We start from the raw sequence: 16,005 nt of genomic DNA, 5'->3' as shown, positions 1-16,005 counted from the left end.
CCAGTTTTTATGAGCAGATTTAGCTACAGAAGTGCCTTTTGTGGTAGCAGATGATGTAGATGATAGGATTTTGCCCTCTATGGAATAAATGGAATTTTGTGAATGCTTTGCCATTGTTAAAGGAATTCCTTGCAAACTGGACTTTCCCAGACACATTGAATGTCTTCATGTTTGTGTCCTGGAACACAAAGGCACTACTGGCTATTCTCTGAATACACACAAGCATTTTATTGATCTGCCCCATTGTGTTGTGACATGGTAACACTTTCTGCACGGGAATCTTCCTTTCTGTTAACTAAGAATTCAGACTTTTACACTATAGAGCAGGAACTGTATGCCCATAAACATTTGAATATTCAGGTTTTTTTTGTTTGTTTTTTTTTTACTAATATTTGTATAAATGTAGTGTATTTTAAATCATCATTATGTGCCAAAGCCAACATCAGGCTGATTTTGTAAACTGTGAATTTTGCGCTTGCTCTATTTAATTTAAAAGTTAAGTTGAACAATCCAATAAAGTTAAACTTTTAAACAAAACCAATTTGTGAGTGCATCCGATAGGTTGTTATTGGTTACTTGAGCGGGTAGAAACATTGTTTTTCTATGAATGTACAACATTCATGTTACACCAGTTTCTTCCCAGAGAGTTAAAGGAACAGTAACACCAAGAAATTAAAGTGTTTTAAAGTAATGAAAATATCATGTACTGTTGCCCTGCACTGGTAAAACAGGCGTGTTTGCTTAAACACTATTATAGTTCATATAAACAAGCTGCTGTGTAGCAATGGCGAAAATTGAAAAAAAAAGGCTATATGGCACAGGTTAAATAGTGGATAACAGATAACACCATTATGTTCTACTGAACTTATTTATCTCCTGTGTTACTTGACCCTTTTCTCCTTTGAATGGCTTCCCCCATTGCTACACAGCAGCTTATGTATATAAACAATAGTAGTGTTTCTGAAGCAAACACACCCGAGGCAACACTGCATTGTATTTTATTACTTTAAAACACTTTAATTTTTTTTTGATGTTCCTGTTCCTTTAAGGGATTTATTTAGTGAGGAATAGCTTCTGGCTCCTGTGTCCCAGAGTCTTGATTTCTCACACTCCACCTCCATCATGTGTAGGGACCACATTCAGTCCTTCTTTATAACTCTCTCTACCTAAGAATACCCGTTGTTGTATGACATGTATGATACATTATTGCACTTTTATTGTGACACACTAGCTATCCGTAAAGTGTTCCTGCAATTGTTTTGACAACTATGGTATTGCAGTTGGACTAGTTGACCCCACTGAAGGCTTGGAGTTGTCCTTTAATATTCTGCTTTACTTTTCTCCAGACCTTATTTGTTTCTTCCTACCTGTGAGTATAAACTGTGGAAATGCATGTTTGCAATGCATTATAAGGCATAAACACAGACAGGGGTATTGCTATTAAAAGTTAACCAGAGAAGAGAAATACTTAAAAGATGTATCTCACCTTTAAGTTAACTTTTCATATGTCATAGAATCGCTAATTATAAGCAACTTTTTAATTGGTCTTCATTATTTTTTGGAGGTTGTTGGTTTTTTTATTAGCCTTTATCTTTTGACTCTCTTTAGGTTTTAAATGGTTGTCGCTGGCCTCAGCATCCAAAATACTATTACTCTGTGAGGCTACAATTTTATTGTTACATGTTTATTTCTTATTTTTCTATTCAAGTTGTCTCCTATTCATATAGCAGTCTCTCATTCCACCCACTCCCTGATTGCTAAGATAATTTGGACCCTAGCAACCAGAAAAAGTATGCTTCTGAACAAAAATTGTATTTAAAATACTACAAATAATAAAATTGCAAATTGACTCCGAATACTACTTTCTAGGTTAACTCAAAGCTTAAAAACTACTTTAAGGGCTGGGTATTTCAATACACACTTGGGACCGTGTCCCTGTCCCGAAGAGCTTGCAGTCTATTAAAATACGAGACCAACACGTGATGTTTGGGTGCAGGGTGTGTGTATATTTGTGCGTGACAGCCTTAGGGCAGAGACACACATGGAGATTCGGGGAGATCCAGTCGCCAGCGACCAATGGCCTCTTCTTCATGCGTCTAATCTTCCCGCCAGCTAGAATCTAAATTGCCGGGTGGCACTCGGAGCGGAACGCTTAATTTTCCGAGTCGACTTCGGAAAACGAAGGGCTCAGAGTGCAATTCTGCCAGCGATTTAGATTCTAGCCGACAAGAAGGCATTGCGGGGAGATTAGTCACCCAAAAAAGAGGCGATTTGTCTCCCCAAATCTCCACGCATGTCTCTGGCCTTAGGGTAAATTAAGGAATGTGTAAATTGGCAGTTGACACTTGATAGAAGAGATTGGTTTATTACAAGACAGAGGACTTTGCTTGTTCTTGTTTTTTTTTCTTGTTTTTATTCTTCTTTAAGGGGCTGTTCACCTTCCAAAAACGTTTCAGTTCTGGTGCTTTTAGATAGTACAGCAGTAATAAAGACATTCTGTTGCTTTTTATTTTTGACAAATCTGAAGCGTAAACTTCCTCTCTATGGTGTTTGTCTTGTAGCTCAGTAATAATACAGACACTGAAATGTGACAATTTTGCAATGTTCAGCTATTTCAGTTGGTCTTTATTATTTATTTATTTTTTATAGCTTAATTATTTGCCTTTTTCTTCTGACTCTTTCCAAGTTTCAAACGCGGGTCACTGACCCCATCTAAAAAATGATCATGTAAAGCTACAAAAGTGTTATTGCTACTTTTAATTACGCCTCGTTCTATTCTGGTCCTCTCCTAGTCATATTCTGGTCACTTGTGCAAATCAGTGCATGGTTGCTAGGGTAATTTGGACCCTATTAACCAGACTGCTGAAATTGCAAACTGGAGAGCTGCTGAATAAAAAGCTAAATAACTCAAAAACTACAAATAATGAAAATGAAAACCAATTGCAAATTGTCACAGAATATCACTCTCTACATCATAGAATAGGGCAGATTCACTAAAGGGCGAAGTGGCTGTCGCTAGTGAAAATTTTAACTGCAGGAACATAGCCAGTTCACAGGCGTAGAGGACAATATGCTAGCGAACGAGTTTGCGTTTGTTCACACTCTATAGCCAGACTTTGGTGAAAGATGCGAATTTTACTGAACGTTGCCTTTTTCGCCAGCGTTTACTTCGCCACATCAGACCAGGCGAACTGATAAAACTAATCTACATCTTCCTCAATCTTATGTCAGTGACATCATATCCTGTATGCTGGAAATTCATTGAAGTTGTAAAAAACGCTGATGACTTTTACTTTTGTTAAAGTGGGAAGTTTTGCTAGGCATAAATGAACGGTATCAAAACTTTGCAATGAAATTCTTGCACTGCCGAAGTACCGCTATCAAAAATTCGCCAGCATTTAGCTGCTTAGACGTGAATTAGCATAGTGGTTATGAATTTGCGTCTGGCGAAGCGGTTGCTGGCAAAGATTCGCCCTTTCGTGAATTTGCCCCTAAATAAGAAACCAATCAACTAATGTTGCAAGTTAGAGTTGTTGGCTCCTGTCTTGAGCTGCTGTGGGGAGACACGGGAAAGTTTTTAAAATTTAATTTCAAAGTTTCATTTATTGATTTTTTTTAAAGGTGAGCTAAAGCCTAACTAAAGAAGTAGATAGAAATATTGTACATGATGTTTTGTGCTTCTGTACCAGCCCAAGGCAACCACAGCCCTTTAGCAGTAAATCTATGTGCCTCCAAACGTAACCCAGTAGCTTCTTTTCTACTGATTTACTGCCCATGCTCTGTGTTGCCGTCACTTACTGAGCTTAGGGACCGACTCACAATATACAGTATATTTAAATCAAATTGGGAGCAGAAGTAGTAAATACTATTAGTAAGCATGTTGGAGACCTCTAGTGACCAAAAAGAGGCAAAACCACAATCTCAATAATTTCTCCAAAACATGCTATTCAATAAAAAAATATTTTATTCACATCAGTAGTTAAAAAACATGTATAGTAATCCCTCTAACGCCTAACGCGTTTCATGCTTACCCAGCACTTAGTCATAGGCAGAATCCAACTAGTCTCTCTTATTTAGTTCCTTAAATACTAGCACATATAGTCCCTCCCCTTAGTAAAACCAATCACATACATATGTTACAAATGCCATATATCATCCAATGGACTACAGGCTTTGTTCAAATACAATGATCTATATGTTAGATAATACATGTTACAGGGCATATACGAAAGTGTAATTCACAAAAAGTCATAAGAAAATATAATTAAATATAGCAAGTCACATCAAATGTGTAATTGAGGCCTAGTGGCAACCTGGTCTGTAGGTGAAAGATCCAATATACCTCTCTTCTTTAATTTCGTCAGGAGGTCACCCCCTCTAATGCCTGTCTTGATTTGTTCTATCCCTTGTATAGAAAAATACTTTAAATTACTGTTATTACATTCTTGGAAGTGCCTAGTGACATTGGTTTTGCTGCTTAGTTTAATATTGCTCACTTGGTTGATCAACCAAGTGAGCAATATTAAACTAAGCAGCAAAACCAAGGGGGTGACCTCCTGACGAAATTAAAGAAAAGAGAGTTATATTGGATCTTTCACCTACAGACCAGGTTGCCACTAGGCCTCAATTACACATTTGATGTGACTTGCTATATTTAATTATATTTTCTTATGACTTTTTGTGAATTACACTTTCGTATATGCCCTGTAACATGTATTATCTAACATATAGATCATTGTATTTGAACAAAGCCTGTAGTCCATTGGATGATATATGGCATTTGTAACATATGTATGTGATTGGTTTTACTAAGGGGAGGGACTATATGTGCTAGTATTTAAGGAACTAAATAAGAGAGACTAGTTGGATTCTGCCTATGACTAAGTGCTGGGTAAGCATGAAACGCGTTAGGCGTTAGAGGGATTACTATACATGTTTTTTAACTACTGATGTGAATAAAATATTTTTTTATTGAATAGCATGTTTTGGAGAAATTATTGACAATATACAGTACACATAGAATAGAAATGTCACAATAAACAGCTGATTAGTAATTAATACAGATAATTACTACACGACAGCACAGAAACCAGTGCAACTAGCATCAGAATTTAATAATCAGCCCTGTAGCATTGGCTTATATTACAGACTAACCTCATTTTCTGCTGGATAATTTGCAACAACCCCTAAGCTTAGCTTCTCAACAGCTGCTCAGAGCCCACTGAGTATGTGAGTGTCACAGACCCTTTCCAAGATGGTGACCCCCTGTGACAAGTTTGAAGTCTTGGATCATTGCTGCTATTGACAAGCTGAAATTTTAGGCTGGTGCAATAAGTTCATTATATAAAATGACATGTTTAGCCCTATTTATATTTAGGGTATTAGTTCTCCTTTAAGTCCTAAATAAAAAATAGAAAGCAAATGAAAAAAAGTTTGGTGTACCATCTAAAGACAATTTAAGTGAACAAAAGTTTTCAGAACGTGGTCGTTCCTTTTAATTGAAATAGTATTGGCAGCACTTTACAGAATCAGTCCTTGCCCTAGTAAAGCTTGCAATCTAAGGACCCCAGTCACTCTGTGGAGAACCCAGAGCACTCAAGTAAATGCACACAGACACAGAGGATACACATTTCTTGTAGATCGTATTAAACACACACATTGCAGCACTGTGCTGCCTATACAGGCAAGTAGATCTGGATATTCTTATTCTTGCTACTTAAATACACACACAGTACAGAGCCTAGTGCACATACTAAATGATTCCACGTGTGCATTGTTTCTCTATGCCTTGCTTTTATTTTACAGTCTTACAAATATCCAGAGCTCCTTTAAATCTCCCTGATACGTAAGTATAATCTGCATTGCAGTGATCCTTCTGTGGCTGGTTATATATCCTTTTGGAGGCAATTAGGCTTTCTAAACTTTCTTAGAAAAGGGGGGGGGCAGACAGCAGAAATGTTGGTTCAACTTTACAGTAAATTCTTATTTTTGAAGTAGAAATTTGCCTTTAGGTTACTGAGCATCTCTGCCGTAAGATTTTTGTAAACAACTAATTAGCAAAAAAATATCTTTCCTCTCCTGGGCTCCACTTCTTGCTATTAAAGAGTTTGCTTATGAAGATCATGGGCATATCCGCAAGAAATGTGCTTAATTTATAGTGTGCATTTTGGTGACATGTCCTAATTATAATTTTTAGGCGATGTAGAAATGTACCTGCTCCTGATTTATATTCTGCCACAATCTTTCTATTAAGGCTCAGCCAGGGCAGCTTTTTTTTTTTTTTTTTTTTTAAAACTCTAGTCTTGTAAATATATCTGTTGAATGTGTTTTTAATGGTAAAGTGTATATGTATATAGTATTGGATCCCAAGCTATTTGCGATCCAAGATAGAAGGGCTATTTTTTATTTAAATATACATTTTGAAATGCATGTATGTTATCCAGAATGGGACCTTGGGTTTTTAATTTAGATCTTCATACCTTAAGTCTACTAGAAAATCATGTAACAATTTAAAGGGATTCCGTCATTATTTTTATGATGTAGTTTTTATAGCTAAATTACACTGTTTACCCTGCAAATAATTCACTCTACAATATAAAATTTCATTCCTGAACCAGCAAGTGTATATATTTTTTTTTTTTTTTTTTATAATATTGGTGTGTAGGCAGCCATCTTGGGTACTTTTGCCTGGTCATGTGCTTTCAGAAAGAGCCAGCACTTTAGGATGGAACTGCTTTGTGGCAGGCTGTTGGTTTTCCTACTCAATGTAACTGAATGTGTTGCAGTTAGGGTTGCCTTCTGGCCGGTATTTTACTGGCCTGGCCAGTAAAAACGATGCTTCAGGCCAATGTTATTATTAGGAAACAATGTCAAGAATATAGGAAGGCCGGTATTTTTTTCCCGAAAAGGTGGCAATCCTAGTTGCAGTGGGACCTGGATTTTACTATTGAGTGCTGTTCTTAGATCTACCAGGCAGCTGGTATCTTGTGTTAGGGAGCTTCTATCTGGTTACCTTCCCATTGTTCTGTTGTTAGTCTGCTGGGGAGAAAGGGAGGGAGGTGATTTCACTCCAGTTTTCAGTAGAGCAGTAAAGAGTGACTGAAGTTTATCAGAGCACAAGTCACATGACTGGGGGCAGATGGGAAACTGACAGTATGTCTTGCCTAGGCTTGCCACCTTTCAAAAAGATTTCCACCGGCCGTGGTGGTGGGAATAAAGGGGGCGTGTTGTGACGGCAAAGGGGGCAGAGCCACGACACGCAATTGGACAGACGCCAGAAAAAAAAGGTGAGTTTTCAGCAGATTGGGGGCAGGCCAAGGGCTTTTGATAGGGTATTACAGATTTACCGGCAACTACATTGCCGGTAAATTTGTAATACCGGCCCCGGCCTTGGCAGGTGTTTTACCGGCAAGGCCGGTAAAATACTGGCCGGTGGCAACCCTAGTCTTGCCCCATGTCCGATTTCAAAATTAAATATAAAAAAATCAGTTTGCTCTTTAGAGAAATGGATTTCAGTGCGGGAATTCTGCTGGAGAAGCACTATTAACTGATGCTTTTTGAAAAAAAATGTTTTTTCCCATGACAGTATCCCTTTAATAACCCCAATAGGCTGGTTTTGTTTCCTATAAGGATTAATTATATCTTCATTTGGATCAAGTACAAGATACTGTTTTGTTATTACAGAGAAAAAGAAAATAATTTAAAAAAATGTTTTATTATTTGGATAAAAAATAAAATGGAGACTATGGGAAATGGCCATTCCAGTAATTTGGACTTTTCTGGATAATGAGTTTCCGTATAACGGGTGATTATCCAAACAAAGTACTGGCACACAACAGTGTTTGGAGAGGGGAGTATCCCCTACGTGTTTATGTCAAACAAAATTCACAATTTTCCAGATAACGGGTCCCATAACTGTAATGTATTAGTTTTCCAGCATTGTATAAAATAGGGGCCTAAAATATTCCTTGCGTCAACCCCGAGGTACATTTTAGATTGTGAAGACATTGGCATATTTGTCTTTCTGTATTTAATTCATCCTCCATTGATAACATTCATTTATCTTCGTTTTGGTTTATAACTTGTAAATGATAGCGCTACCTCAAGGCAATCCTTCATGTGCATTGGAAAGGCCTATCCCTTGGCAGCCAGCGCCGCACATCACATACGCTCTTCATAAAATCTCATATTAAAGACCGCTTGTTCATTTTAATTGTACAGTTAATTAAATCACAGCAGAAAAAAAAATGTATTTGCAATGGTTCTTCAGCCGCTTGAGAAGCCACAGAGCATAGAATGGAGCAATACAGAAGGCAGCAGGGGTAATTAGACTGCCGCTAGCCGACTCCTTGGAACACTCCGTTTCCCTGCTGCTCTGGATTAATCGGATGTATGTAAATGAGCTCCATATCACCTCTGGGATCGTTATGATTTAACAGGCTTTGTGATAAGTGAAATGTGTTCGGGCCACCCAGCAACATTATTTGTGAAGAGAAAGCTGTCTGTACAGTATATATGGCAGCTTACAGCTCTGTTATTTATACTTAGAAATGTGGAAAAGGTTTATTACTGGAGACATATAATATACTGTATTATAGCCCACTGATTAATTATATAGTATAATGTGCGGTCACCCTCTATTATGCTTTGGATTGGACATAAGCATAACTGAGCATGTGCAGATAAAAGCTACTTTATGGCAGACTATAGCAGACACCTCTCTCAAGTACCAAAGAATCACTGCCTGAATCAATAACAAGACTGCTAGGTGACTGGAAAGCCACTTAAATAGGTACAGAACTTTTAAAAACATTGGGGACCCCTCACGGGAGAAAAGGGGTTAAATAAGTAGGCATTTCTTTGTGATCAATTTTGCATGGATGGTTTTATAAGTAGAACCCACATACGTTCTGCTTTGTGCAAGGCTAACTGTTTCTCAGAACATAAATATCTTCCTTAGTGACCCGGCTGCTTTAGAGCAAGGACACATTACACCATTCTGAGTATTTTATCACCTGGTCGGTTAATATCTCCGAGGGCAGGAAACAAAATTCTTGGAGTAGTTCCCTATTGATTTTTATAGCAATCGTGCAGAACCACTGGTGCAGTTTCCAGCTGTAGCCGGAGGCCGTTATAAGTCCAAACAGAAGACGGTGTAGAGTGGGAGTCCCCAATCAAAAAAGTGCCACATACAAAAGTTAAGAGTTGGGGAGCAACACAAGTCCCTGGAGATGCCAAATAAGGGCTGTGATTGGCTATTTGGTAGTTCCTATGTGGACTGGCAGCTTACAGGAGGCTCTGTTTGGCAGTACACTTGGTTTGTATACAACCAAAACCTGTTTCCAAGCCTGGAATTCAAAAATAATCACCTTCTTTGAGGCCACTGGGAGCAACATTTAAGGGGTTAGTGAACAATATGTTGAAAATTTCAATGGAGCAGGCACTCCAAATAAAGGCAATATGTTAATCGTGAGCCACTGGTTATGCATCATTGGTGTGTAGTGTTGGCAACATAGGGTGGCCACCTTTTTCTTCCTCTGGAATCCGGGCAGGGGCGGTACCAGTGATGTCGGAGGCGGGGCTGATGACATCAAGGGGCGGGCCATTGATGTAGCAGCCCAAGACTGGCCAAAACAATTGGGGAATAGGCTTGCCCGGTTTTCAGACTTCTGAAAACCGGGCATGACTGTCCGGTTCAAAACCGGGGGGAAAAATCGACTGCGGCATGGCTCTCCCGTCGCTTCGTTTTCCGAAGTTACCTCACAAGGAAACTTCGGGCAACTTCGGAAAACGAAGTGACGCGAGTGCCATGCCACATTCTAGCAGGCGGAAGCAGTTCGGGAAGATTAGTCGCCCCAAAGAAGAGGCGATTAGTCGCCGGGCGACTAAATCTCCCCGAATCTCCCAGTGTGACCTTACCCTAAAGGGCAAACCTTGGGGATTGGTGCCACCTGTTGGACAATTTAAACATTACATAAACTGTTTACATTCACAGTATATTTCATCTCCTTACATAACACCTTCTCCATTTCACAAGTCCTTCTCCATATGCCTATAATCTGTGTTATTATTTTAAACTGTTAATAATTCTCCAATCAATTATTCTATTTGCAGCAACTTCACACTGCAGAGAATTTCTTCCTGTAGGGGAAGCGTGTGATTATCTCTGCATAGTTCTTATTCTGAAATGTTGATATTTTCACTTGTTTGGCGTATATGAGAACATAAACAGCCTGTGGTTGCTTATCCTTTTTTATAAATGCAGTTCCTTCTTTTTTAATAGGGCATGAGGCTGAATGAGATGTATAGGATTAAAGAGACAAAGCTTCCCTCTGCCTGTTGCTGTTTGAGGTCTCTGCACACATGATTTGCTGAAACCCAGCAATTTTATAATTATACAGATATTCTGCTTCTGCATAATTAGAAAATATAAATATTATGCAGTCATTTATTTCAGAAACAGACAAAGGGTGAATGGAATCCTAGATACACTCTTGCCTGTATTGCTGGGCACACACCTCACAGCATTCCTTATTTTAATCCTGCTCATTCTTCTGCAAGGCTGTGCTACATGGCTGCAGTCTTCAGCACGCATCTTAATTAAATGCTAATTAGCCATACAGCATGAATTTATATTTGCACATGATGAAATGAGTGCCGTCCTATTTATTCTATAGTAGTCTAGTCCTGAGCCAACTGCACTGAGTGTATTGCAGCTCAGCTGCTGATTTCTCGTTGACTTTAAAAGAGTAAATTCTGTATTTGTTCCTTACTTTTTACATACGTGTGGGGCAACAAATCTTAGCGTGTGCCATTGCCTTAACTGTGGGACTGAGAATGTTGCCATTTACACTGTGTGTGTGTTGCAGTGGTGACCAAATAGCTTAAAAAGCTTGTGCTCTTGCAGTGGGTAATCTCAGTGCAATGTGTGTGTTGTATCTCTGCGTTGGTTTATGTATCATTGACTGCTCATTGTTTCGGTTTTCATAAAGCTGTGCAGTGGAGATGCCCATGGGAACGTCCTACCTGCTCTCTGGAAAAAGCTCTCTCCCTCTCTTCCTCTCCATTGCATACTCAATCGAATCTTCAGAAACAAGGGTTGGTGTGGAGGAACCTCCGTAGTAATTTTTTTATAGTATCATAATAGTAAAATTAGATTTGTGTTTCAGAACATACATCACAAGGATCAGGTACCCTCCCCACTTGAAGTCCAGCTTTGGTCTGGCACTTCTTTGCTCATAATAAGGTTCAGCTATATTTCCAACAATGTCTAGGACAGCAGATGCCCCCCCCCCCCATATCTCCTTCTTACTGACCTTTAAGCTGCGTTTCAGGCGTATTCCAGGCTTTCTCCCCAAATCTCATCCTGATTTTCCTTCAGGCTGGTCCCAACCCCTGCTCCAAGTTTTGCTGCACCTAGTTTTAGTAATAGTTCCCATCCCATTTGGATTGAGTTAAATACCAAACCCTCTACGAAAGCTTTACTTCTGTTGGCCAATGGCCAATTAAAGTCAGATGACCCTTTTTAGGTTTCGGATTCAGTTTGGCTGCAACCAAGGGGAACTCGTCTTTTTGCAGTTATGGGGGTCCCAATGTGAGCAGGTTTGTTCTGAGCAGGTTAATGTGAATTTGAGTGTTCAAAGCCCCAGCCTCTGATTGGATGGGGAAAGTAAGGATTAACAATCATGTGTGAGGCATGTCATATAAACTACGGAGCATGGGCAGTCCATTGATGTCACATTATAGGGGTGTGACACACAGCTTCCTATCAATAAGGAATATAGACATTTCCTGCAATTCTATAATATTATGGACATATGCTAGTTTGTGTGACCGTGACTGGGGAACTATTAGGGATGCACTGAATCCAGGATTCGGCTCGGGATTCAGCCTTTTTCAGTAGTATTCGGATTCGGCTGAACCGAATCCTAATTTGCATATGTAGATTAGGGGCGGGAGGGAAATCATGTGACTTTGTCACAAAACAAGGAAGTAAAAAATGGTTTCCCCCCTCCCACCCCTAATTTGCATATGCTGATTCGGTATTGGATTCCCAGGGGTAGCACAGAAGCACGGCAGAACAATATAATGTGATGGGAGGAGGATGAAGAATACAACACTTTAAAACCCCATATAGAGTTTCTCTGGAATAAAGAGCAGCATTGTCGACCAGTATATGTCTTTGATATAAAGAGCTAAACCACTGAACTACAGAACTCCAGATCTCAATTCATTTTGAACAGGTAAATCTCTGGGTACTTTCAGGCTGCCATCACATTTACCTTTGGCTCCTTTGATTTAACAGCTGCTAAAAATGCAGATATGAGATTCAGCTGCTCTTAAGGAAATATGTTTGCTGCCTGATTGTACTCTGCATACATTACAGAATTCTGATGGCAGCATATCATTGTGTACATTATATTCAGCTTATGAAACACCCAGCTGCAGATGTTTGATGTGTATTTTACAAAAACAAATGACAGTTGGGCACCGTTACCTTGCTCAGGATATAATCCATAAACATTGGGCCCTTAATGTCGAAAAACAGTATGTGCTAGTACAGAATCAATTAAACTTCTAGGAACAGTTGGGCCAATATCCATTGACTTAAAAATTGGTTGTTCACCTTTAAATGAACTTTTAGTATGATGTAGAGAGTGATATTCTGAGACAATTTGCAATTTGTTTTGTGTTTGCTTTATTTGTGGTTTTTCAGTTATTTAGCTTTTTAATCAACTCCCCTCCAGTTTGCGACTTCAGTGATCTGGTTGCTAGGGTGCGAATTACCCTAACAACCATACTTTGTTCTGAATAAGGAACTGGTATATGAATAGGAGAGGCCTGAACAGAAAGAGGAGTTTTAAAAAGTAGCAATAACAATAAATTTGTAGCCTTACAGAGCATTTGTTTTTAGATGGGGTCAGTGATCACCATTTGAAAACTGGAAAGAGTCAGAAGAAGACATAATTCAAAAGCTATAAAGAAAAAATGACGGCCAATTGAAAAGTTGCTTAGAATTACCCATTCCATAACATACTAAAAGTTAACTAGAAGGTTAACTATGACTCTGATGCAGGGTAGGTAAGTGGTCATTTGAGATAGAGATCAAACATGGAGTGCTGGTCCTTCATTCTATCATTTTAACTTCACAAAACAAACACACTAAACACAATAATGGGTTGGTGGATTATTAGGCCAATCGCACACATGCCACCTTTTCTCTTCCCATGTACTGCCTACAAAGTGGTTTTAGCAAGCAAACTGTGGTACAGGTATGGAATCCGTTATCCGGAAACCCATTATCCAGAAAGCTCAGAATTACAGAAAATACATATCCCATAGACTACATTTTATCCAAATGATACAAATTTTTAATATAACAGTACCTTGTACTTGATCCCAACTAAGATATAATTAATCCTTATTGGAGGCAAAAACCAGCCTATTGTGTTTATTTAATGTTTACATGATTTTGTAGTAAGACTTGGAGGTGGTTCACCTTTAAGATAACTTTTAGTATGTTATAGAATGGCCAATTCTAAGCAATGTTTCAATTGGTCTTCGTTATTTATTTTCTATAGTTTTTTTTTTTTTAAATTATGTGCCTTCTTCTTCTGACTCCAATTTTCAAATTGGGGTCACTGACCGTATCTAAAAGAACAAATGCTCTGTAAGGCTACAAATTTATTGTTATTGGTACTTTTTATTACTCACCTTTCTGTTCAGGCCTCTCCTCTTCATATTTCAGTCTCTTAATCAAATCAGTGCATGGTTGCTGGGTAATTTGGACCCTAGCAACCAAATTGCTGAAATTGTAAACTGGAGAGCTGCTGACTAAAAAGCTAAATAAATAAAAAACCACAAATAATAAAAAATGAAAACCAATTGCAAATTGTCTCAGAATATCACTCTCTACATCATACTAAAAGTTGACTCAAAGTTGAACAACCCCTTTAAGGTATGAAGATCCAAATTAGAGAAAGATCTGTTAAAAACCCCAGGTCCCGAGCATTCTGGATAACAGGTCCCATACCTGTATAAGTGTATCAAACTTGATCAGTCAAAAAAAAAAAAAAAAAGAATCTACTAACCTAAATCTAATTATCTGATTTTCTATTATTCGTATCACTGGGGCTCATTTATCAACACTGGGCTAATTTGCCCATGGGCAGTAACCCATAGCAACCAATCAGTGCTTGGTTTTTTTCAGGCTGCTGCAGGTAGAACAATGAATGCAACAATCTGGTTGCTATGGGTAACTGCCCACGGGCAAATTTGCCCAGTGTTGATAAATGACCCCCACTGTATTTTGTTCAGCCACATGTGATCATGCAAGGGAGTGGGGCTGCAGATTGTTCATGTAAATGGTATTATTATGGGAAATAAATATATATTTCAAATATCCCAGGATGTTGCATTCTGCTACAGCTGCTACATATCCATGCAGTGGGAATATGCGTATTGGAAGTGCATGTGGTATAAATGCAAGGAGTATGTATGATATGGGCCAGTTTGGGAGTTCTCTGCTGATTCTCTTCTGTTTGTCCTTTTAGTTCAGAACTGGAGGTTGCCAGGTATTCTGCGCCCAGCTATGACGAGGTGATGAGGATTGGATATGAAACGTCAAACACAAGGGCACCAGAGGAGCATGATGGAACCCCCATGTCTCTCCCTTCTTACGAGTCTTTAACAGAACTCGATGAATCGACACCAACCAGGCCAATAGCTGAGCCACCACAAAAGACAAACTCCCGTTCAAAGAAAGAAAAGAAGCCTCTGAATGTCAGGAGAATTAAATCGGACAAGCTGCACCTAAAAGAATTCAGATTAAACCTATCAGGTCAGACGAACCAGACCACCACCACCACCATTGAACCTTTGACTCCACCACCACAATATGAGGATAAGACTTTAGATCTGACCAAGCCTGTATAGAGAGAACATGGCTGTTCCTATTTCTGACTCTACTGAGCTCAATTATTGACCTAGGTCTGTCCTTGTCTGTGAGTCCCAGACGCAGTGGAATGTTACTGGGACACAGTGAGGGGTATACGGAAGCCAAGGCCGCAGCCCTCCAGCATCTACAATGGCTTGGGCTGTAGGTGGAATCAAAGGATTTTGTAGCACACAGGTTGGACATCGATGATCAATGTTATTCTTTCTGGTTAATATTTCTGTCACTATTACAGCTGCCTGTACAATGGAACTTCTTTATTCTTCCTCTCCATAAGGTTGTTGTTCTGGGGCGTCCCCCACATTTCGCAGCTTCCTCCCAACATTGTTACTCGGGGCTCCTCTTCTGCACTGCAATTAGAATCAGTCTCTCGAGCTCCGGAGCATGGTGTAGAACTAACTGGATCCAAACACAATTAAAAAAAAAAGAAACGTCCTCACACTCTTATATTTGTGACTTGGGAGCACAGGATACGGATTCTATGAAGTAAAGCAATAATTAGCAGCAGCAATTTAGTTTAGATGATGCTATTTATTCCCCTTGTACTTTTGCAATTTATTTCCCATGTTTGGATATTGCAATGTTTTTTTCACTAGAGTATGTTCTCTAAACGTCCTTCTGTCTGAACACTATGCACACTGCTCCAAAACAATGATGAATAAATCTATGTAGGTGTCGCAAGCTTTAACTTTTAATAGCCGTTTCATTTAAAGCCAAATTAATTCAGTTCTCCACTAGAGGGTGCTGGTGCCTCTTATATATCCGTATGATTAAAATATTAAAAAGCAGGGGGAGGAAAAAGGTTGGGTAACACTACAAATATCTATTTTTGATACATGCAGCTATTCAGTCTGTCTGATTTGTCTGTGAAACAGAAATATTTTGTTTGTTTTAATACTATGAGTGTGTAAACGGACACTTGTCATATTGAATGGACACTATCGTCAAAATAAACGGTTTTATTTGCGTTAAACAAGTATTTGTTAGAATTAGTGAGATGGTGGGGAAATATAGTGCCGATATCCGTGAAATGCAGTTCATTCCGTAAGCCA

The 16,005-nt window shown here is 38.9% G+C and overlaps 1 protein-coding gene across 1 annotated transcript in view; it reads left to right on the top strand.

Moving 5' to 3' along the window:
* tmem51.L (transmembrane protein 51 L homeolog) overlaps positions 1-15,368 on the top strand; it is a 37,392-nt gene extending 22,024 nt beyond the window's left edge. The window contains 1 exon segment of the mRNA NM_001093582.1: positions 14,553-15,368. Within this exon segment, the coding sequence (NP_001087051.1) occupies positions 14,553-14,934 (382 nt within the window). The 3' untranslated portion in view covers positions 14,935-15,368.
* Positions 15,369-16,005: the final 637 nt, after the last annotated feature.

The sequence above is a fragment of the Xenopus laevis genome, chromosome 7L (assembly GCF_017654675.1).
Source record: "Xenopus laevis strain J_2021 chromosome 7L, Xenopus_laevis_v10.1, whole genome shotgun sequence".
Classification (NCBI taxonomy): domain Eukaryota; kingdom Metazoa; phylum Chordata; class Amphibia; order Anura; family Pipidae; genus Xenopus; species Xenopus laevis.
Note: the sequence above shows the minus strand (reverse complement) of the source record. Positions and strands in the feature narration are given on the sequence as shown.